Source organism: Rhinolophus sinicus, linkage group LG14 (assembly GCF_036562045.2).
Source record: "Rhinolophus sinicus isolate RSC01 linkage group LG14, ASM3656204v1, whole genome shotgun sequence".
Taxonomy (NCBI): Eukaryota; Metazoa; Chordata; class Mammalia; order Chiroptera; family Rhinolophidae; genus Rhinolophus; species Rhinolophus sinicus.
The window spans coordinates 22,767,590-22,792,909 of NC_133763.1; the positions used below are offsets into that span (position 1 = coordinate 22,767,590).

The window sequence follows — 25,320 nt, forward strand, 5'->3', positions numbered from 1 at the left end:
CAGTAGTCACAGCGATGTAGGGTATAGCAAAAGGAATATAATCAATCATATTGGAATAAGTATATATGGTGTCAGATGGGTACTAGATTTATCGGGGTGATAGACGGGAGGGGGTTGGGGGCAGACTGAAAAAGGTGAAGGGATTAAGAAGTACAACTTGGTAGTTACAAAATAGTTGTGGGGATGTAAAGTACAGCATAGGGAATATAGTCAATGATATGGTAATAACTATGCATGGTGCCAGGTGGGTACTAGACTAGTCAGGAAGATCACTTTTTAAATCATACAAATGTCTAACCACTATGCTGTATACCTGAAATTAACATAAAATAGTACTGAATGTCAAAATAAATAAAGTTAAATAAATAAATAAATAAATAAAGTGATTGAAATATTGCTTCACAAAACACAAGAAATTTAGTTCTATCCTTCATTACCTTTGCATATATTTCTACATGTATGGATCCAAAGTTAATAAGACATAAAAAAAAAGCATTCAAAAGCACTTCTTATCCATTCAACACACTTTTACTAGGTGTTTACCATGTCCCAAGAAATATGCTAGACCTGGGATCGAACCATGAATAAGATGCGGTTGGAATTCAATGTATATGAACACGTGTGTTTTAAGTAAAAAGTACGTTACAGGATCATCACTCTCAATTTCTTGTTTCCCAATATCATTTGGGCCACCTAGGACATTGTTTGATATTACTAAAAATTATGTGCTGCCGTACCATGTTTTCTAAAAACTCCTACTTGTTATGAGTGATTTCCCCAATTTCCTTGATATAGTTATATATCACTCTTCCCAAATTGGAAAAAAAAAGTAATTTCATTGTCTCTCTGCTCTAGGGAGAGTGCTACATAATGTTTTAAGCATTTTATCACTCCTTCCTCATGTGAAAAAAAATAAAGATGTAGTAAAAATAGCATTGATTTTCAGGCATGAATGACTAGGTTCTGATCCTGACAGATACCTATTGTGCACCACTTACAAAAGTATTCTGGCTCCCTGCTTCTAGGTTGTCTCATCTGCAAAAAGGTAGTAACAAAGTCAAACATTGTCTTCATAAGGAAAGATTACATAGAATAAATCTAAGACTACTATAGTCCCTGGTATACGAGTACAGTAGACACAAAATTAACATTAACTCTTCTCCCCTTTCTATTATTTCTCCACAATTTTAGTTCTTTACAACATTACAACTTCCATATTTCAATTAGAGGAGTACATCATTTAATGTAGAAAAAGCATACTCTATGTAGAGGTAGTCTTAATCTGGTGAAATAAATACCAATTCATATTTTATGGATTTGACTCATAATGAACTAAAACCAAAGATATTATTTTTGTAATCATCTTTTAGTTCCTCAATACAACTTTGTTATTTTGGCACAAGTAAATGCAAGTTTATTAAACAGATGTTCTGAGGAAAACCAGGTTGAACACAGTTGGCACAAAAAAGTTATAAGATTGTTATGGAGATCTTACAATCATACCTTTATCAAATCAGTAAAGTTAATAAATAAAGTATTTTGAGGCTATGTCTATTCTGTTTATTCAACAATGCATTCAATATACATTTTGCACTTACTGAGAACATAAAAAAGAAGAAAAAGGATATTATTCCTGTCCTTAGGGCATTTATAATGTCCTAGGAGAAAAGTCACAGATACAAGAAATTATATACTCGTATTGTCAGGAAAAAAACAGAGACTTCCAAAATATTAGAATAGAAAAAAAGTGTATAATTGTTGGAAAAATGAAGAACTGGGGAATGATGAAAGTCAAATCAGATTATCAAAGGGCAAGTTTTCTAGGGTAAGATCATTTTGAAGTGGGAAATTCTTAGAGGTTATCTCTAGTCCATCTCCATCCCATTTGCTTAATCTTATGAGGGGGGGAAATGCATGAGGTGGAAAAAAATGCATGATAAAGAAAGACTGTGCTGATATTGAAATTATAAATCTTCCTGTTCATCACTGCTTTCAAAGTCAGTTAAATTTAATTGTTTTTTCTCTTCCCAAATCAAGAGATTCTTATCTTCAAAAACATAAAATATTTTTAATAAATTTCTGTTAATATTTAAGGATGTCGCAACTTGGCAAAATAGACAGGCTTGACCAACCATTTCAAAGGAGAAATAATAGTTGATATTTTCTCTTATTACTTCATTGAGATTTGTCCTTGAGTTCTGGAATCTGTTGTTTAATAAGTTGTTATTTTCATCAACTACTTCAAAGATTTCATTTGTTTGATTGCTGGGGTCTTGTGTATTTGAGTTCACATCACCCACAGTTAACAATGATTTGTGCAAAAAATTCACACAAAACCTTTTCTTTAAATATAATTGAAATTTCTTTAAATTATTTTCTTCCTCTGAGTCGAAGAAGTTAACTTTTTTAAATTTTCTTCTTTTACCTATCAAGTCAAACATGTTATTGAAGTAAAGTTGATCAAATGTATTGCCGATGGCATTATCATTAAATGTCTTTTTACTATTTGCTTTATTGTTTTCATCTCTGAACATGGTTTTATTTGGCTGTAGTAAATATGGGTGAATTTTCATCCATAAATGGAGGCCCAAAGAATTTTCAATATCAGAATCTGTGCAATATGCAAATCCTCGGTTTTCCTCATTTATGGGTTGGATAATAACAGTTAGTATTGGGCAATATTGACCACAAATAGCATAGAATTCATCCAAAGAGTCATTTTCCTGAAGTTCACCATGAATATTATTTCCAGGCAATGGCTGGTTTTTAATCGTATCATCAGAGACAGGATGTATTTTATTGGTAGCAGCTGTAAAGACATGAGTGACAGATGTGCATACTCTTTCTGACCTATGGTTACCTTTCTCCTCTGCATGGTGATTTGGCATTCTCTCCTTGGCACATATTTCATTTTGCAAATCTTCTAGCAAATCTTCCTGAAAAGGCTCAGAGTCACTACAATGAGGCATGTTAAAATAACAGCATTTCATTTCAAGGGGTTGAGTCAGTTCCTCCAATTCTGAACAGGACAGGTCAGCCATGTTTGGGCCTGAGGCCAAATTTCCGAACTGTGAATATAGTACCTCATCGCTGTTATTATCATGCAGAGTATCCACTGATGTGGTGTCTGCATTCCCACATATGCCAGAAATTTCAGGAGATAATACTCTTAGCAAATGATTTTCTTTCAGGAGCCACTTGCCTTTATCAATCAGCACTCCTTCCTCTATGTCTCTGAAGATCCTGTTATGATCATTTTGTTTTGTACTATGTTCTAAAATGTCTCTCCAATGATAATTGGCCCTCATGTCATTAAAGTCATATTTATCTTGTCTTTCCTCCTGAAATTTCTGCAACATAGATGAACCACTAGATACCTGTTCAGAAGAGCTAAATGAATGACGTTCAGAATCATAAAGACCTACATTTTTAGTACACTGATCTTCCATAGAATTATAAGGACAAACCTGAGATCTGTGTATAGACCCAGAGGAAAAAGATGGCTTAACAATCTCCACTTTATCATAAAGTTTTTCTATTGTCCTTTCAATAAATCCTTTATTGCATTCTTTCTCTTGCTCATCACTGTCTTTGGGGCCATCACTGGATGTCTTATATGGCTGATCATTCTCACTGGCTTGTCTATAGTCTGACCAATCAGAAGTCACTGGTCTTTTGAAGCAGTTTTTGAAATCAAGAGGGGAGTCTGAACAACTTCCAATTTCCATGCTTTTCACCATCATTTTAATTCTCATTTTAGTTTCTCTTTCATTGAGCTCCTTTTCAGTGTTTTGCTTAGAACCATAGCAAAACAGTAAAGGTGGTGGTGTTGCCAACCTCCCACTGATTGTCTCACAAATTACACTATTCTTCCTTTCTTCTTCTGTCATGTTCCTGCTAGAGATTTCTATCAATTCCAAATTTTTACTAGCCTCTAATTCTTTTTTGATCAATCCTTTAGTGACTTGCTTTCCTGTATTTACCTTTGTATTAAAGAAATCAATGTCCTGCTTTTCTAATTCTTCACAAGATTCCAACACTGAAATGTTTCTTTCATTTGATGTCATGCTGTTGGTTATTGAGTTTGTTTCTTCAGAAGCCTTTGATTCTTCCTTATCAAAGGATGTATGTACATTTTTTCCCCGAAATTTCTTTAATGAACAATTTTCAAATTCATCTAGAGAATTGTGTTCGTTATCAAATTTTGGTTGAGTAGCACTTAGGAAAAAGCCATGGTGGGTTAAATTTCTATTTTGGTGTGACAGCAATATATTAAAGCCATGTTTACACTCAAGGTCTGCCAAAATATGTAGGTCTTTCTGAACTTTATCAACTCTTTCTAACTCTTCCGTCAATTCCAAATTATCAGTATATGTGTTTTCGCTGGAATTTAAAAAGTCATTGGTATTGCAGATTTTGATGGGAATGTAGGCCTCGTCAACTGAGCAAGCTGTCTTAAAGGTATGGCTTTCCTCATGAGCACAAGCCTTATGGGAAGACATAGCATCAATTAGTGAACAGACCTCTCCTAGGAAACAAGCTTTATTCATAGAGGTCTGATCTGTGGTGCAGCCATCACTAGGGGAAAAAATGTCACTGAGGTTACAAGTCGCTTTTGGAGGATAAATCTTGCTCACAGCGCACATCTCACATGGAGAGCAAGTCCTCTCTGAAACACAGGCTTCAGGAGCACAGCCCTCACTGGCAAAGCAGCCTCCACTTGAAGAGATGATTTTCTGTGTTTTTTCATTTTCAGTGCACTTAGGAACTCTCCAAATGTTGGGTGTGGAACAATTTGCAGAAAGACCCATAGGGACCACCTCTTGTTCTTTCTCAGTGAGTCCAAAGGGATTTGTAGTTGACTCCACTAAATGGGCAACAGCGGCCTTCAAGTCGTCAGCTTCCTCTGTGATAGCAACATGCCTGAGAACCTCCAACAATGCAAGTACTTCTGAAGTTCTCTTGGCAGTCTTGTGACCATCACCTTGACAGGAGCTATTCATACTTCCCTTTAGGTTTAGCACCAGGAGCCAAGCTAGAAGAACATTAGTGGAGGAATTACATATTGGGGAAGGGAAGGGAACATCTACAAGTGAACCTGGCATGTGAACACCACCATTCTGAGTCTTGTGAATACTGGGAACTAAGGCTTGCAGATGGCGAAGCAATAGGACTGGTAACAGGTCTTTTGGAGTGGCCTCTTCCATTGGATCTACTTGAACGGCAGCATCTACACTTTGCCCTTTTGTAGCTAGATTTATTTCTTGGTAAACAGGGCTTACCTCTGGTCCTAATTTTTCAACAGATACCTGACTTTTAGTATTATGATTATCAATAGCTGACTGTGACAAAGTACAACATTCCTGCAGGGAAAGCAAGTAAGCATCATTCCAAGATTCAATCTGGCTCTTATAGAGATCTCTGTTAAGTTCTTCAGTGTTGTTTTTGTCAAAAGATTTACCTAAATTTTTACCTAGATTATCTCCTGTCAAACTGGCATTTTTAGTTATGTGCTTATTACTTTCCATGACAAAATTATTTCCTTTTTCAGAACTTGTGTGGGAATCATTTCCTGGAAAACTATTGTTACAATTAACCACACTCCTTTCCTTTTTGCATATTGGAACTGATTTACTATGTTGCAAAGTTGAATGTGGATTTATGTTCTGCAACCATCTCTGTATATAATTTTGAACTGAATGATGGGTAACATCCTCAGGAAAAACAGCTTTTTTCAAAGAAGGTAAGGAATTTGCCCTGGTTGTAACATGCTCTTTACTTACGATCGTACCTGATTTCAACTTAACCCCTTTTTGTTTTTTCTGGCTTTTTAAAGTTATGTGTGAATTATTAACTTTTGAAACTAAACTCTTCTTTACCATTCCTCTCAAATACCAACATGCTATTTCTGCCTGTGATCCACAAAAAGCACTGGGTTTTTGCTCAAGATAGTTAAGCACATGAAATAAATTTTGATTTTCAAAAGTATTTTTGCAATATCTGAATTCATTACGGGAAAATACTTTCTCTCCTTGACCAGTTTCTCTTTTTGTAGGCCCTCCTAAGCTTACTTTGTTTAGTGGTCCTGATTTCCTTTTGGTTAAAAATCCTTGAACCTTAGGATTCTGCATATCATTGAATGTATTTCTATGGAAATTTTTTGAATTCACAGAATTGAGATTACTTTTGGAACGAAAATAATTTGCTTCAATTACCATATCACTTGGATGGAGTTTTTCCTCACAAAGTAACACTCCTCTAAAGGGACTGTGTGAATCTTGCAATACGGTTTTCTGTGCTATTCTACCCCTTGTGTTTATTCTCTTAGTCTTACTGGGGATTCCTTTAGTTGCAATCTCCCCATCCTGAGGACTATAATTTATCACTTGCTGCTGAGATTTCATCTTCTTTTTGCTGGCAACAGATGATGAAATCTGCTTTTTATTTTCTGGAAGTTTTGTTAAACTACACCGAGCAAATTCATTTATTAGTCTGTCAATTCTTGTGGTGACAGTAGAGGATAGTACTGAAGCTGGGGTCTCAGAAATAGTTTTGCCAGTTATAGAGCTGTTAGTTAAAGAATGAGTTGCATCTGCTAAACTAGGACAGAACTTATCATTAGTGTTGCTGTAAGTTCTTAAGTTCTTGATACTAGCTTTGTTTTCTGGTGTTACACTATCAACTATACCTTCCTCCACAATTATGTTTTCCGATACAGTGTGTGGCAAGCCATTATTATGGGACATCTCTAACATCTTCTGACTTGTAATTTCTACAGCACCAGCACTTATTGCACTTGACTTGAGTTGTCTGCTTTCCTTTTGTCTTTCTAAAGATGACTCCGTCTGTTCATTGCTATCTATCTGAACAAGTACTGGATTATTAGATACTGATGACATTTTACTGCAAGAATCTGTAAACATGCAGTACTCAGATTTGTTTTCCCCGTCTTCCCTTTCCTCACTATAGGAAAACTGTCCAATCATTTTCTCTTGAACTTCAGTTTCAGATATTAAGGTCACACTCCCAATCACAGATTTCTTTTGTCTTACTCTCTTTGGTCCAGGTGTAGGGGGCCTATAAAAATGATGCTTCACTTGATCCTGAGTTTCCTGGATAGTATTTATGTCCATAGCAGCATTCTCCCAACCAGAAGCACTGCAAGTTTCAAGCTCTTGAGCTGTCATTTGAGTGTTTATCTCCTCTGCCAAACTGCCCTCTTGAATACTGCCTTTCTCCAGAGATACGACATCCGCAGACAATGAACATGCTGCAATCTTTAAACCAGATGACAGACCATCTGGTCTTCCTGGAAAACTGCTGAGCTCACTTTTTTCATCATTATTAGAAAGACTAGCTCTACTGACACTGGTTGTCCATTTTATTGTTTCCTCTTCTTTTATCTTGAATCGAACTTTCATCTCAACTGTCATAGTGCCATCTTGATTAAAAATAATTGATTTCTCAATATCATCTTCGGAAGGATATATCAATAAATTCTGAGAATCATTTTTTTCTAAGGCCAAGTAAGTTTCAGGAGCAAAAGAATGATCTGAGTTGCAATCATTATTATCCATTTTGTCAGAAGAAGCAGAATAAACCTGGGACCTTGGGCTTGAAGGCACATGTGCACTCACTTTCAAGATTTTAAGAGTAAAAGATGACCCACATCAAAATATAATGTGAAAGATAAAGAAGTTTTATATACATATATCCAATAGAAGAGGCAGCCAAAAAAGGAAGAAAAGAAAAAAGTAAATAATTAGCATGAAAAGTACCTTAGTTTCTAAATTTCAAACCTCTATGCATTCATTGGTTATTTGAGTTTATTATAATATCTGGTACATTTCTACAAACTATTCTTTAAAAAGGAACTTATAAGTCTATTTCAATGAGGAGATTCATAGAATTTTAATTTTTAGTTTAATAAGGCAATTTAAATAAGTACAAAGCAGAATTGCTAAGAATTCTAGCAAAAATTGATTTCTGCAGTGTTTAGTTTTGTTGTTTTATTTTGTTTACCAGTACTGAAATTGGAGTTTAACCAAGTGCTGCTCACTTATTCAAGAAAGCAAGTAATAATTACGGTGGTATTTATTTTTCCATCTGTGCATATCCAAGAGACACATTTATAACATGATGAAAGCTAAAACATTTTTATAATTTATTTAAAATGCTATACTAACCAAATAAAACCATTAATTTAGCATTACTTTGTATAATCAGTACACTTGGTTTAATATAGGGCAAAAAGAGCACAGGGCTAGATATAAGACCCAGATATCTAGTTGTCTTTGTAATGTGTGTCTGTAGAAATAATTTTGGTACTCATGCTTCTTACACTCAACCTAATTCCAATTAGTGATTTGTATAGATTTTCACATGTTTGCTATCAATTAAATATGTTTAACTTTTTAAAATATAAACCTAGAAATATTTTCTCTTAATCTCTGTACTTTTACCAAAACTATAAATGAAAATGTCTCACTCATAATTTTTTAAAAACTAAAGGAAGCCCTCAGGTTCCCTGAAGCTATAAAAAATCATACTCAGCAACCCATATCAAACACAAAATAACAAAATGATTTTAGTAAAATGACTAAGGTAGCAATAAAAGAATACAAACATATGCATAAGATATTCAGCCGTTAGTGCCTTTGAAATAGAAACATTAATAATTATCTATTGAGTATATCCATACAACGATAGGACAAAATAAATAATAGATGAATTTCACCCACTTTGTAATAAGTAGAGGAATTATACTACTTAAAATGCTTATTATCCCATGTCTAAATAAAATAAAAACTAAAATTTAAGTACAAATGGCAATCAATACTTTAACATAGAGCTAAAATACTGAGCACAATAAATCATGAAATTTTTTCCATGCCTGCATAGGGAATTTACAGCCTATCCCACACTCCTGGGCATCAAGATGCCCTCCTCCCTCTATCCAAAATATAATGCCACATTGTGAAGCCTTTCCTAAGAAATTATCAACATAGATTATTGTTAATCAGCATGAATTGGCTACATGAACCTTTTAAAAAAAAGAAAAAAGAAAACTGGATCTAAAGGCCTGTGGTTTTTACTGGATTAACTTCAATAAGTAGACATGTATGTAGCTAGAAATTTTTTTAAATACGGTCACTCGACTAACCTACTGAGTCAGCTATAATGCTGCATGGTACTATTTAGAGAAAACTCTGCAACTACCAGAGATGTCACTTCCATATTCCATAGAATTCCTCTCCAAATCAAGAAATGATTCTTTATCTTGGTATTATATGGGGGGGAAAAACATACCTTATCAATTCAATTTAAACAGATATCAGTAATTGATTTGGAAATATCTAAAAAAATTGAGACAATCTCTGTGACTCTTTCCAACTACAAATATAACCAATTTTAATTTAGAATGCTTTGATCCCTTTGTTTTCTCTTCTGTGATGAAGAAAATTAGTCATTTAAGCATGGATTTTTTCGTTGCTGACAAAAAAACTCTCAGGGCAAAATATAAAGGCTATATATTTAAGTGACTTACTTTTTCTGTTTTCTGATCTGGTATTTCCCTTGGGGTACACACGATGAGAGATCCCTGGTAATCTAGCAGGAAGCAAGTATTTTTGGGTGTCATAATTTCCTGGTTTAAACGGTTCCCTTCCTGCTGCCACTACAGCTCCAGAGCTCAGAATCACTGCCTGGAGACTGGGAACCTAGAAAAAAACCAAAGAGTTATGGTCCTTACATAAACAACATTAAGTTTTGTTCTTTCCATGTAGTAATTTTTTAACTGATTGAATCAATTCAACAACCTCCTGGGCTAGAAAGAGATAATCACCAAGTATTTGCTAAGCATAAACGATGTACACAAAATAATGAAATACCAAAGCATAAGGAGGTCAGGGTTAGACCAACACCTTTACTGAGCCTACATATGGTATTAGCTGGGAGGAGACAGACCAGTCTTTATCAAACTAAAGAAATCTTTAAAAGGTATGCAGTACTGTTTCTGCCTTCCCCACCAAAGCACCCAGCTGTAGCCAAATGTCCGCCCTTAGGCAGCTGACAAAGGGCCTGGTGAACACACCAGGACCAGGAAGAGGAGCTCTTGTGGACACATTGGCAGCTGCAGGGCAAACTCTCCCCTGCAGCCCTCAGCGGGGATCCCAGGAATACGGTTTCTTTATCTAACAGACTATCACTCTTGGCTACTCCTTTTCAAGAAATATTGTTGAGATCAGAATCTCTTGCCGACATATTATGTAACTCGGTTCTGATGGAAGGCAGGGGGGGGGGGGAGGGCGGAGAGCGTGGGAGAAAAAAAAGGGCTCCTCTTGGCCAATGCCTCATCAGATTGAGACTTGAGAACAAATGAACCATCCACCCAGATGAGCCAGCCATCTCCCACGAGGGTAGTAACACACAGGCACACGCAGGCACGTGCGCGCAAAGCCTTCCTTCCCCAGCGCCGCTGTCCCGCAGGCCCCGAGCTCAGACAAGAGGAACCTCCAGAGCGCTTACCTTCCTTCCGTCGGTGGCATACAGCTTGGTCACGCGGCACTGCATGACCTCTGTCAGGTGCTGCAGAAAGGCCTCGAAGGTCTGGGTGACCTTCTTGCTCAGAAGGACCACGCGTTTTGCCTTCGGGTCACCATTCTTGAAAACCACAAGCCGCCGCGGGGCGAGCCGCACGCCGGTAGCAGGGGCGGCGGGGAAGTGGTGCGCGCGCGTGCTGATGGCCCGGCTGCTGTGCCAGGGCCGTGGGCACCGGCTGGCCTTATCCAGGTCGAGCGGCTGCACCTTCTTGCCATGGGAGCACAGGTACGACTCACCGTCCTCCAGTTCCTCCAGGCGTGTGATGCTGTGCCTTCCCCGAGGGGTGGTGATATTCCTCACCCCGAAAGGTAGAGGAACCTTCCTTGACAAGTTATCCAGCAAAGCGTCAAATGTCTTAAAGCAACGAGGATTGACCACCACCCTGACCCTGCCAAATTGTGGGTCTCCGCTCTTGTAGAAACTGATCCTTTTGGCCACAACAGGATGTGTGATGCTTGTGTGATGAGGGGAAAGAACTTGACCTTTGGAAGAAGTTGGATGAATCACGGAAAAACTAGTGGAAGGAGTTTCGCTCATTCTGGACGAGACCTAGAAAGGGAAGACAATTACTCATCTCCAGAATAACAATACCATAAAGAATACATGATAATGCTAATGCAAGGCTATTCCTAAGATTTCATTCATTCATTATGCCTGCCTATTTTAAAAGATAATTTTTAGGAGCTGACAATAAAAAGACGTAAATGAAAAAGTTAAATAAGGGTATTTCTATTTTAAAGATAAAACAACCTGAAGATACTAATAAATGACTACGTAAGTAAATTATGATATATACATCCATGTAATGGAAAACTATGAAACCATTAAACATGGCCTTATAGATGTGCACTTATTGGCATAGAAAAATGACCATGACCTATTACTAACTAAAAAGTAGTCTGTAAAATACATATGCTATGCCATTGCCAATGTATTCAATTGGCCTTCTGTATCTATGGATTCAATTTAGTGCGAATAGAAAATACTCGGGAAAAAAAAAATTACGGGTACTATGTAATTAGGCCTACAGTGATTACATCTATAATGAACGTGTACAGACATTTTTCCTTGTCATTATTCTGTAAACAATACAGTAGAACAGTTTATATAGCATTTACATTATAGGTATAATCATCTAAAGATGTTTAAAGTACATGGGAGGATGTGCATAGGTTTTATGCAAATATTATGACATTTAATATAAGGGACTTGAGCATCTAAGAAGAATTTTAGTATCTGGGGTTCCTGGAACCAGTGCCCTCATGGATACTGACGTCCAACTTGTACATATGTATTATACTAGCAGAAAAAGTCCAAAAGTATATACAACCCAGCGTTGATGGTGCTTTTCTCTGGATGGCAGAGCTATGGATAATTGGGTTTTTTATACACTGCTAAATTTTATGAATCTTTAAAATTAACATGTATTATTAAACAATTAAAAAATAATACAAGGCAAATCAGACAACATCCAATGACAAAAGAGAATTTTGCAATTAGTTCTGCATGTCCTGACAGTCAAGGAAAAGGAGGGAAATAGGAAAAGTTTATAAAGTTCAAATTGTCTGTTGGATGGAACCAAATGAGTTCATCTGGAAGAAAATGTTTCCTGACATTAAATTCTAAAAGGAATGTATCTTATAGATTCTTAAATGATGGCCATATTAAGATCGTGTAAGATGTTTCCATTATAGATTTTAGAAAATGCAGGTTAATTACTTAACACACTATTAATATTGCTTTCGGAAACTGCACTAAACAAATATTTTTTGAATGAATGACAGCATTGTTATGGGCTGCTAAAAATGATGCATCTGGAGTACTGCTGCCACCAGTGGTTATAAAATGAAAATGTCAGGAGGCAATTTCTGAGCCATTTTCAGCCAATCACTGAGGTTTTCCTCTTCCACTCCCCGTAAAGCCAGTCTGACTGACAAATAGTCATCTTATGGAAGGTTTTATCCGATTCTGGGCTTGTTTTTCATTTGTAGCGTATTGTAGCTATTTTCTATTGTTTTAAATCATTGTAATTATTAGTATCTTTTGACATAATAAGAATGCCCTGCAGGCTTGAAGACAAATTGAACTAAATAAACATGATTAGTATTAAAGAGATGAAAAAGGCATGTTTGTCATAAATTAGCTGTAAGTCTGGCCCAAATCACCTACCTAAATGTTCGCAGGCTGTTGTCTAAGATTCTTCATATATCTCCAATATAATTTGTAAATTGTACTTATATGTGGGGCAGCCTGGTGGCTCAGGTGGTTGGAGTGCTATGCTCCTAACGCCAAGGTCACTGTTTTGATTCCCACATGGACCAGTGAGCTGAGCATTCTATAGCTAAGACTGTGAACAACGGACTCTACCTGGAGCTGGGCTGTGGTGGGTGAGCTGCCGGCAACCACCATAGAGCGGTGGGCAGCCGTTGTGAGCAGCTGACCAACGACTGGTGACCAACTGCCTCAGCTGGGTAGAGCACAGTGCTCATAATACCAACACGTGCCAGGGAGCTGCGTCCTCCACAACTAGACTGAAAACAACTGCTTGAATTGGAGTTGGTGGGGGAAGTGGGAAAATATAAAAATAAAAAAATAAAATTGTACTTATATGTAACTTAGGAAAATGAATTCAAAGATCAGCCTAGAAATTAGATGTATCTTGCCTTCTCTTTCCCCAAGAGATTTAAGTAATTGTAGTTGCTAAGACAATAAAGGCAGCTGTAGCAGGCATGCACATCGGGAGCTGGGGAATTCAGTTTTGCAATGGAGTCAGCAAAACTGCAACCTCTTCTCATCCTTGGCTGTAAACTGTGATTGGACCTTGGTCATGGTGTTTAATCTCTGTGCCCTCACCACCTATAAGACAGATGAATTCCTTCAGTATTTAAATGAAAGACTTCAGAACTCTTTGCCTCCAATTACTTTTTAGGTTGGTTTACTTACGTATTTGTTTGAAAATATTTTACATGAATAGTGTTTGAGATACATTTTTTACCTAATTTTGGTAAATTATCTTTATCTATGCATAAAGATGCATAGTGGAGCTTTTAATTTCAATAGTTACCTGCCTGGATCTCATTATTGACCTAGTGATCATGTTGGGAACACAGTTATGTGAGCCGGCAGGCTAAGGGGTTTGGGTTTGTTTGTTTGGGGGTGGGAGGGTGACTAAAATAGAATAGGGAGATTTGGTGCTGGGACTAGGAAGGAGAATATGTAAGATAGGATAATTAGAAGGAAGAGGTAGCCCCCATTTTCCCTATCCCACTGCTGCCCAGTACCGAGCACTGTTTTTGAGCCTGATGCATGAAAGAAGCTGAAATAGCATTCCCTGGGAAGACGCCAGATGCCCAGCAGTAAAGGAGCATTTGCAGAGAAAGTACCAGCAGTAAGGTGGTTGCCAGCACCTTGGTGAGGATGTACATGGTAGCAAAAACAATAAAAATACAAATTTGTATGGTCCTCATTGCATGTAATAGGATCTCCAGGAACTCCTAGAAGTCACAGGGAAGTTTTAAAGAATGCTGAGATTTTTGCATACATGGAGGTGAGGTTTAAGTGCCTCTGTTAAGGTGAGTATTGAGTGTATACCATAGAATATGATGAAGATTCAGTATTATCATTGAATAAAAGGATCTATGTGCATACAGTGCCCAATATCATCATTGGGAGGAGAATTCAAGCAAGATTCTTTCCAGAGGAAGTGTTTCAGCCTTTGCCTTTACATAATCATATGTGTCCTTTATAGTGACTGTGGGAAATTCACAGAGTAATTCAATAGCACAATTGAGGAAGAGTCAGGGAAACATGAGAATATCAAGGAGGGATGTGTAGCCCAATTTAAGGGATTGGGGCTGAGGGTGGGAAGAGATGGCAGTATTCACAGGAAAGCCTATGTAAAGCTGAGATGCCAGAGGCAAAGAGTAGAGGAAATGCCCTCCAGGAAGAAGACAAGAGTTAGTAGAGCATCTGCCAGTGCACAGGAGCAACACCAGTGACATGATACGTCTTGACAGTAGAGTGTCCGTTTTCATGAAACAGATCTACCAGTGCTCCATAACTTTTAGTTACCCCGACTCAACTATAAAAACTAAGCAGAATTTGGACGGAGATTTTTAAATGTTTCTTTACACACATTTAAATAATGTTTATTCTATCCGCTCTGAAGTTGGGATAAGGCAGTAATATGCTTAGGGGCTGTCTATAGAACAAAGTAACCTAAAGCAGTCTAATTCTCCAGCAGGTTAGGGTGAAGTAAGAGAAGTGGAGGTGGAAAGAGGTAACAAGAGAAACTGTAGAATCTTAAGGCCCATTACTTTCCTCACCACTGACTTCCCTAGAAGTAGCAAAGGACCTGCTTAACAAAATCTCTTGCCTCCAGCCTAAAGTATATTGAAATCTGCTTCTAATGACTTCACAGCTTGCTACCAATATCTTCTACTCTTCTCTGCAATCTCTTCATTGCCTAAAGTCAGACCATGGAAACATCATGAATACTTGTATTGCTTTTTAAGATTAAGCAAAATTTTTAACACTCTTTGGTTCTCTAGGTTCAGCCATGGTTATGCTTATCATTCTCCTCATTGGTCTCAGTCATCTGTGCTGTTCAGAGCTAAATACAGTAGTTGCCTCTACCAAGAAAACTGTACGTTCTCTCTACCACTCACTTGGCAAAACAGATGACAGACTTACAAAATGAACATGCTTCATTTCACTAATTATATTTTAAATGTAATTTCTGCCATGAAGTAAGAATTTAGGTAATTGAGAAAAAAAGAATGACGTAGAAAACAAAATAAGAAAAATTATGTATTTATAATGTTAGTTCTTTGGCAATTCAGAGATTTAATGTTGCAAGCAAAATTAGTTCATTTCACAGATTATCATAAGTCTATGCAGTAAAACTGGGGTAGGGGGGAGGCGGGGTTCAAAAAAGGAATTCAGCAATTATCCCCTGTGGTAGTCACAGCATTGTTGAATTACAAGCAGCTTCCTCATTCTTTAATGTACTACATAGATTTTTTAAATCAGTAAATAGTGCTTTCATAATCAGAAAAAAACTTTACTCATATTTTAATACACTAATACACTAATACACTAATAATACAGAATTTCTTGCTTTCCTGACACTGAATTTCCCTACTACATCAATATCAGCATATTGTGAAGATTTCTGGCATATTTGGGTAAAAAGTAATAATTATTAGCAGTATTTCTGCATTTCTAATGGTTAAAGATAAAACACAAATATGTAATCTAGATATAAAATGGAAAATAAAGTACAACTAGATAAACAGAGTATTTTCAAAATAAAGACTTCAAATAATTTTATACTTACCAGAACTTGGAACTTCCTTATTAAAAAAAAAATGTTTTAAGTTGTTTGGATAATTCACATAAAGATTACTGGATATGTAACTTGCTCATTTCATATGAAGAAACTAATGTCTTTGGATTTATTGTTAGCATATCCACTCAGGGATTGAGTACAGTCAATTAGTTTAATCCAAGGTGATGCTAATCACCAGAAGATTTAACTTAAAGGGGACCACAGTCCGAAACAAACCAGTTCCTAGAATGTTCCACAGTTCTGAAATTTCCTAATTAGTGTTTCCCTTGCATTGTCTTGCCTACCTAGTATCATCCTGAGGAGAAAATACTTCGCCAATTCATAAACATTTCTCTCCCAGACAACCTTAACTTCTCATTTATCTATGTTAAAGAGAAAAAAAAATCTTATCCTGCCAAAAATGAAATAATTTTACATTTTGCCATTTTTTGATAATTAATTTTGAGCCAATATTTGCTCATGGTAGTCATTAAAGAAGAAAAGAACTTAAGCCTTTTATTAATTTAAGCACTCCTTAGTACCTCATCGGTGTAGTTCTAATGAAAATGGCTGGAAGTGTAAACAATTTGGCTACTCACCATAACACAAGAGAGAGGCAGCCCAAGATGAAGTGAAGTAATTTTATGCTTCGGCATACACAGCACTCTTCCACTGCTTTGCTTAATCATGATGGGATTTGAACATGTTTCAGGACTTTGTCACACATGAAGTCCCCTGATGACACCTACTGCCTCTAATGGCTATCTGTAATCTAGTCTGATTTGAAGATACCTCACCTAATCGGATTTTTTACTAGGCTTCCTGCCTCAGCTCTAATCACAAAGACAAGGTAAGGGGTCCTTCAGGAAGAAAGGATCAGGTTCAAGCATATGTTCCCAAGAGTCTCCAAACAGATCACAAAAGGAAACAGATTATGAAATTGCATATTTTGCCTTATAAATACTGACTTTATAACATGTTATCTATTAAAAAGTGAAAAAAGAGTAAGAAAGGAAGGGAGGGAGAGAAGAAAGGAAGGAGAGGAGAAAGAGACACTGAAGGAAGGAAGGAAAGATGGAGGGAAGGAAGAAGAAGGGATAGATAAGGGAAACAATAATGTTTAACTTTGATACGAACATCCATTTACAATCATCAGTATCTACATAAACACAAGGCTATTTAATCAATAAAGAAATTTATGTTTACTGGGTAGCAATAAGCATCAATGACATCATTAACGAGCTCCAAACTGAGTGCAAATTTTAAAAGTTTGGAGGCTAGTGTGGCTGGAGTAGCAGTGCACCAAATTATACAGGGCCTTGTACCCCTTGGTAAACACTTTGACTTTAAGTGAGATGAGAAACCAAAGGAAGGTTTTGAGAAGAAGAGTAATGAACTGATTTACAAAACTGTCTGAAGTGACTATTTTTGGAACTGTGGCATCTATTTGAACGCTGCAGCTTCCAGGGGAAGGCTTGGCTGGTAAATTGTAGTTAAGGTTAGTTTATTTCTGCCATTAGCGCTACACACTAGTGACAAGCCATCTCTTTTCCCCCAGCCCTATGGCAGGCAGCTGTAGGGACAATAGCTTGCATTCCAGGAGCCAGGGTAGGGAATAATGACCTCACTCTCCAAATATTGTGGTTCTGTGTTCTGATTACTGATTACTGCTTCTGATCATGGAGGTGCATATAGATGTAGAAGGCCACTGTTGCAACCCCCACTGGCTGCAGTGGCTAACAGGATTTAAAGGGACAGCATTTGGATGTTTTTCTCCTTCCTTTCTCACCATTTTCCCCCTCTTAGTAGCAGGCATTTAAAGACTAGGATATTCTAAAGCAACTGTACATATGGGAGACTATAGAAAGTCACCTTGCATGCCCCAGGAAACACACAGGCTCAGAAAAATCTAAGAAGACCTTAAACTTTCACCCCAGTGTAATCTTTGGCAAAGAGACACTGTAGAACAATTTGAAAGAAAACCCACAAACACTGGATAAGAGGGAGGATTTGGTTTCCAGAGTTGTAACATTATAAGAGCTAAATGTCCAGTTTCCATGTGGGGAGCCATGGTTTCTTGCAACCCTGAACCTTGCAGACTGGCTCGGTTTCTGCCCCCATAACATTGCCTCTGCCTTATCTGAGAGGCGCCTAACGGCTGCTGAGGAATGTGGTGAAAACGGCCAGTTCCCGGACACAGAAGACTAAGGGCTTTCTGGACAATTGGTAGGTTCTGTCTCCTTGAGATATTTACTTTTGTGAGTTTCAGTGACCTTGTATCTTCTATGTCAAAGTAAGTTTGAGGCTGGAAAGATTTACTTTCGCTGAGATAATGCATATCTTCTTCGTTTAACTGCACGTACTCAAATTGTATATATTGGTTAGAGATAATAAACTCAGGGCTTCAGCATGACTGAAGACCGGCCGCATTAGCATTTGTGTGTGTCTTTTATTTCATTCCCACTCCCCCATTCAGGTACTGATCGACTCGTGGCGGCTGGCCCGTCACATTTCCATCAACAACAAAAACAATCATGAGGCACACAAAGAAATAGGAAAGTATTGCCCATTCAAAGGAACAAAATAAATCACAGAAACTGTCCCTGAGGAAGCCCAGATACTAGACAACAACTTCAAAACAGCTATCTCAAAGATGCTCAAAGAGCAAAGGAACACATAACGACATAAATCGATGTATGAACAAATTGAGAATATCAATAAAAAGATAGGACATATTAAAAGGAGTTAAAAGAAATTTTGGAGCTGAAAAACAAAATAACTGACACGGAAAATTCACTGAAGTGGTTCAAAAATAGATATGAGCAAGTGAAAAAAAAGAATAAATAAAACTTGAAGGTAGGACAGTTGAAATTACTGGGTCTAAGAACAGAAACAAAAAAAAAAAATGAAGAAAAGTAAACAGAGCCTAAAGGATCTGTGGGACATCAAGCAGATAAATATATGCATTGTTGGTGATCCGAGAGAGAGAGAGAGAGAGAGAGAGAGAGAGAGAGAGAATTATTTGAAGAAATAATGCTGAAAACTTTTCAAATTAGATTAAATATATGAATCTATAAATTCAAGAACCTCAATGAGTTTCATGCAAGACAAACTCAGAGACCCACAGCAAGACACATTATGATCAAATTGTCAAAAGCCAAAAACAAAGAGAGAATCTTGAAAGCAACAAGAGAGAGGCAGTTTTTCAAATCCTCAAGCTTCAATAAGATTTTCAGCTGATTTCTCATCAGAAACCTTGGAGGCCAGAAGGCAGTGGTGATATATTCAAGGGGCTGAAAGAAAGAAAAAAACTCAGCCAAGACTTCTATATACAGCAAAATTCTCCTTCAGAAATGAGGGAGAAATTAAGACATTCCCACATAAACAAAAATTCAGGCGGTTTGTTACCACTAGACCTGCTCTGGAAGAAATGCTAAAAGGAGTCTTTAGAGTGGAAATGAAAGGACACTAGACACCACACGATGAAGTGAAGTAATCAGTATGAAGAAATAAAATCTCTGGTAAGGGGAAATAGCTTTAGGTAAAGGTAAATGGTCGATTTATAAAAGCTAGTATTATAATTTTTGTTTGTAACTTCAGTTTTTACTTTCTACATGAGTTAAATTTTAAATGCATAAAAACAATTATTAATGTCACTGGGCACACAATCTATAAAGCCTTAATTTTGATATCAATAACAGAAAGGAGAAACAGAACTGTGTAGGAAAAGAGATTTTGTATGCTATTGAAATTAAGTTGGTATAAATTCAAATTATATTGTTAAAAAGAAATATAGATAGAGCAATTAGGAGCGTACTGTAATAATCCAAGCAAGAGGTGAGGATGACTCAGGTCACAATGGCTGCTGTGGAGGTAGCGGAAATGGTCAGATTTTGGACATTTCCACGGCAGTGCCAATAGCATTTGCTGATAGATTAGATGTGGATTAGATATAGCTGAAGCATACATTTGGGGGTCATTGAACAACTGATGGTATTTAAAGCCTGGATAAGTCTGGATGAGAACTTTTAAGAAGTGAGTGTAAGTAGAGAAGAGAAAGTTCCAAGATAAGAGCCTAAGGCATTCCAAAGTATAATAGACACAGAGATGGGGAGGAACCCGCAAAGGAGTATGTGAGGAAAAGGTGCATCAACATCGGGGTGTCCTGGAAGCCAAGGGAAGCAAGTGCTTCAAAAAGGAGGTTGTGAAGAGCTGTGTCAAATGGTACTTATGTGTCAAGTCAGAGGAGTACTTAGAATTAAGCATAGGCTTTAGCAGTGTAAAGTTTACCAGTAACCTTAACAAAAACTGGTTTGGGGGAATAGTATGGGTGAAAACCTCACTAGGGTAGGAGGAAGAGAAAACTGGAAGGAGAGAGATTGGAGCCAAAAAGTAGAGATAATTTTTTTTGCCAGTTTTGCTTTGTTTGGTTTTCCTGTGTACTATCAGATACAGTAGTGTGTGTGTGTGTGTGTGTGTGTGTGTGTGTGTGTGTGTGCATACTTATAAGAATGATCCAATCAAAAGGGAAGATTTGACGCTGTAAGAGATGAAATAATTGCTGGAGCAGTGTCCTTGAGGGGATAACAGGCACATCAGATCTAATGCACAATGGAGGTATAGTTCTTAGGAGGGATTACAGAGAAGGTCATTCTGTAACAGGATGGGATGTAGAGAGGAAGGTGGAGGTAAACTTCCCTTCTGAGCACTTTCTGTTTTCAGCAACTTCAGATGAGAGGCCATCCACTGAGGGTGCAAGTGAGGAGGAGGAAGTTCTGTGACTCTGGCCAGAGGGAAAGGTGTGGAACAGTCCCCCAGTGGAGTGGAAGAGTGACTGGATAAAGAAGTGTTGTGGGCTTGCAGGCTGCACCGAGGAACTGCTGCAAGGTTGGGGTCACAAATGTAAAATGACAGCAAGCAACTCCCAATATAGGCTGGCCACAGCATGCAAGTCAGGCTGACTCACAGTACACTGCACTGAGCTGCTATGTGCACTGAGCTGCTTTGATCTGATAGGATGGGACCATTCCTTGGTGTACAACCTCGATTTTCTGACATATCCATCATAGCTTACTGCCTGTACCCAAAACTACTGAACTCGGATGTTCCAAGCCCCAACTTCAGAGCCTTCTCCATACCTCGGTATACCTGTCTGCAATGTAGGGTCTTGTGAAACAAAAGAGCCTGATCTCTACCCTGCTAGTTCCTACAAATGTGATAACAAGACAGGCCCAGCTTCTGTCCTCATGGTGCTTAGGGCCTAATAGGCAGGTAAACTCATCCCAAATACACATTATTAACCAGAATGTTGTAGCACGGAAAGATGCTTGGAAGGAAGAGAGAACTCACAGCAATTTGAGTGTACACAGATTGCTGTAGTAACGATATTTGTTATTAGGATACTATTAGGTTGGTGCAAAAGTAATTGCGGTTTTTGCAATTATTTTTTAACCTTTTAAACCGCAATTACTTTTGCACCAACCTAATATATTTAAGACATTCTAATTTTCACTAGATTCCCATTTTGAAAACATTTTTAGGATTTGCCTGTTCTGAACATTTGATATAAATGAAATCATGGTCAGTGTATATACAAAACCATCTTGTGCTATTCTTTTAGCCAAGTAATTTAACTTTTACTTGGCCAAGCATAAATGGCTGCCTAGAATGAAAACAGAAGGCACGAACTGTTCCTATGTACTTCTGTACATTTAGTATCCCACCACAATCACATTTTTAGACAGCTTTTATTAATGTATAATTTACATGCCATGAAATTAACCCATTTAAAGTGGGTGATTCAATGAAATATTCAGAGTTTTACAACCATCATCATAATATAATTTTAGAACATTTAGAACATTCTAATATTAGAACATCCCAGAAACTTTGTAGCCATCCAACCACCCACACACTAGCCCTAGACAACAAAGAATTTGCTTTGTATCTCTATGATTTGCCTGTTCTGGATATTTCATATAAATTAAATCATACAATATGTGGTCTTTTGTGACTAGTTTCTTTCACTTAGCATAATTTTGGAGATTCATCTATGTTGTAACATGTATCAGTATTTCATTCCTTGTTATTGCCAAATACTAATCCATGTTATAGACTTTCAAATTTTGTTTTGTTTTATTTTAATTATTTATTCACCAGTTGAAGGGCATTTGGTTTCTTTCCAGTTTGGGGTTCTTATGGATAATACTTCTATGAACATTCATGCACAAGTCTTGGGTGATATCATTTCTTTTTAAAAGAAAAAAAGTTACACATATCCACATGCTGAAAATAATTTTGGTTTTCTTTCTATTTACCTTGCTTACTGATAGTAGAATTTTAAAACAATTTTTTTTATTGTGAAGATGATGTATTTTTAATAAACTCTATTATTTGTCTGTTTTGTCATTATACAAGTTACTTATAGGTCATCCAAATCAATACTCTTACATTATAAAGCAGAATGGCAAAAAATGGTCAGATTAGTTTATAAGAATTTATACTCCAGATCAAGATGCAATAGACAACTTCTTATTTCCCTTGCTAAGTACAACTAAAACCTTAAACATTGTAGATAAAACAAGTACTCTGAAAGACACAGAAACGGAGACAGACGGGCTAGGTATCTCAGACCCCAAGGATTGATACAGCAATGCATTCTTTGGGTTCTCTTTTTGCCTACTGCATCCCAAACTTGGTACTGGAAAAGCCAGCAACCCAGAAACATCAATGGGAACAGATTAAAAAATGCCCCAACAGAAGCCAGTTCTTTCTAGCCAAAGGTCCAGAAAGGAGCAATGTAGCAAAGCAAAAACAATAATTGCCTACCCAAACCAAACACCACAGGGGAAAAAAAAAAAACAGCCCTAACCCACCCGCATCTGCTCTGGAAAGCCTTAACTTCTACCCTTTCCCAGCTGCAATGTGGCATCTATCCTTTTCCCATGATGGGATGATATCAGTGAAAAACAAGTAGGGAACCAGCCCTTCCTTCCCCACCTGACAGTAATGAAATTATTGTTCCCCTCCCTGCTGATATCAGAGTAGGCTCAAACAAAAGCTAGAGCTTTCACCACCATTCAGCAGTAATGAGGCCAACCCTGCCCCATGGGTCGGTAACACCAAAATTATACCGCACATACAAGTAATGAGGTCCTCATTCCCCGGGGTGTCGAATGAGGCAACGTGGGAAAACATGGACTTCCTTCCACACCTGCCAGTAAAAAAAGGGTGCTCCACTTCCCCTGGCAGCATATCGTCAAAGGAGATCTGCTAAAACACAAATTTAAAACAAGATCCAGAGTCTCATAACATAGTACCCCAAATGTCCAAGATACAACTTTTAAAAACATCATTCATCATACACAAAAACAGGAAAATCTCAACTTGACTGGCAAAAGACAATTAATAAATGCCAACACCAATATGACACAGAAGGTGGATTTATCTGACAATTATTTTGAAGACACCATCATAAAAACACTTCAACAAACAATTACAAACACACTTGAAACAAATTAACATAGAAAGCAAAGAAATAAGAAGCTATAAAGAAGAACCAAATGGATATCTTAGAACTGAAAATATATAATTGAAATTTAAAAATCTAATAGATGTTCTCAACAGCATAATAGGGAAGATAGGAGAAAGAAAGAATTAACTTGAAGACAAAACAATAGAAACTACTCAATCTAAACAACAGAGAGAAAACAGACTTTTTTAGAAATGAACAGAACCTCAGAGACTTCTAGGACTATAACAAACAAGCAAACATTTGGGTCATCAGAGTTGCAGAAGGAAGAGAAAGCAGGTGGGGCTTTAAAAAAATATTCCAGAAATAATGGGTGAAAATTTCCCAAATTTTGCAAAAGAGAAAGCACAGATTCAAGAAGCTGACTGAATCCAAAGACAGTAATTTCAAAAGAAATTTATATGAAAACAAACTATAATCAAACTTCAGAAAAATAAAGACAAAGAAAATTGTTTTTGAAAGTAGTCAGAGAAAAATGACACAATACTTATGTTAAAAAAAAATTCCACCACATATATTTGAAGATCTAGTTGGTTTTATTAAATGATTTATAAAGCAGGCAGCATCCCATCTAGGAACTAGAAGGGCAGTCCTCCGAGTAATTGTGTAAAATGGAAGGTATTTATAGAAAGGAGGGTGGAGGCAAGGAAGTTATTTAGGAAAAAAAAGGATTCTTTTAGTCTAAGACATCCTCATTTGGGGGAAAGGGAAAGCCGGGGTGGGGGAGGGGGGTTATTTATCATGCAGATTGCTTCTCCTTCCTCTAGGAGACAGAGGGCCCATATGATGCATTACCTCATTTGTTCTGACCAGAAAATTTTAGACTGGCTGATTAAGATTACTGGGAGGGGTTGAAACTGCAAATTAGGTTTGGTATTAAATTTAGGTTTGATATTATGGCTTTAGCAGGAGTAATGCCATTTTGGGTCTGTGGTTTTGGAAAAATAATTCAAGTGACAGCAGATTTCTCATCAGAAATCACAGAAGCCGGAAGATAGTTGCAACAATTTTTCAAGTGCTAAAATGAAAGAGTTGTCAACTAGAATTCTATATCCAGTGAAAATATACTTGACGAATGAGGAATAACCAAAACATGCCCAGATGAAGGAAAGCCAAGAGAATTTGTCACCAACAGACTTACTCTAAAAGAATTGATAAAGGAAGTTATCTAACAGAAAGTAAATGATAAATGAAGGAATCTTGGAATATCAGGAGAAAAGAAAGACAAAAATAAATAAACAAACAAATAAATAAAAAGTGTGCTGTAAATCATCCTCCATCATGATAACTTTCCCTATCATACATTGCTTCTCATATACAGCAATTTCTGTCAAATGAAAACATTACAGTGTGTCCTCATCCACCTTATTCACCGAATCTGGTACCATGTGACTTCTGACTCTTCCCCAAAGTCAAAATGACCATGAAAGGTAAACATTTTGAATTTGTTCGGGACATCGAGACAGCCACCATGGTGCATCTAAAGACACTCATGAAAGAGGACTTCCAGAACTGCTTCAGAAGGTGGCAAGAACAATGGGGTAAGTGTGTTCAAAGCAAAGGGGAGTATTTTGAGGGGCATTGGAGGCAATGTGTCTTTTACTGTAATAATTTTTTTATTTAAACATTCACCATATTGTTTGATTATACCTCATATGTAACCAAGCCAAGGTTAAGAAAATACAGCTATCCTCAAAATTATTCCTATTTATCTTGGCAGAACAAAAACAAGGCTTCTACTCAGAGTAATCAGATAAGTAGACCCTAGATTTATACTCTTATCTCTCAACCGATAAGCAGTTTTTGGGATTTCAAATCAATTTTTGGATGCAGCCAGTAAAGAGAGTGTTTTGGTGTA

General features: G+C 37.1%; 1 protein-coding gene across 1 annotated transcript in view; it reads right to left on the reverse strand.

The window, feature by feature from the left end:
- RP1 (RP1 axonemal microtubule associated) overlaps nucleotides 1-25,320 on the reverse strand; it is a 229,233-nt gene that overhangs the window by 159,236 nt on the left and 44,677 nt on the right. Inside the window, exons 2-3 of the mRNA XM_074318846.1 lie at nucleotides 10,528-11,151; nucleotides 9,548-9,719 (exon numbers count right to left, since the gene is read on the reverse strand). Coding sequence (XP_074174947.1) covers nucleotides 9,548-9,719; nucleotides 10,528-11,139 — 784 coding nt within the window. The 5' untranslated portion in view covers nucleotides 11,140-11,151. The remainder of the gene's footprint in view (nucleotides 1-9,547; nucleotides 9,720-10,527; nucleotides 11,152-25,320) is intronic.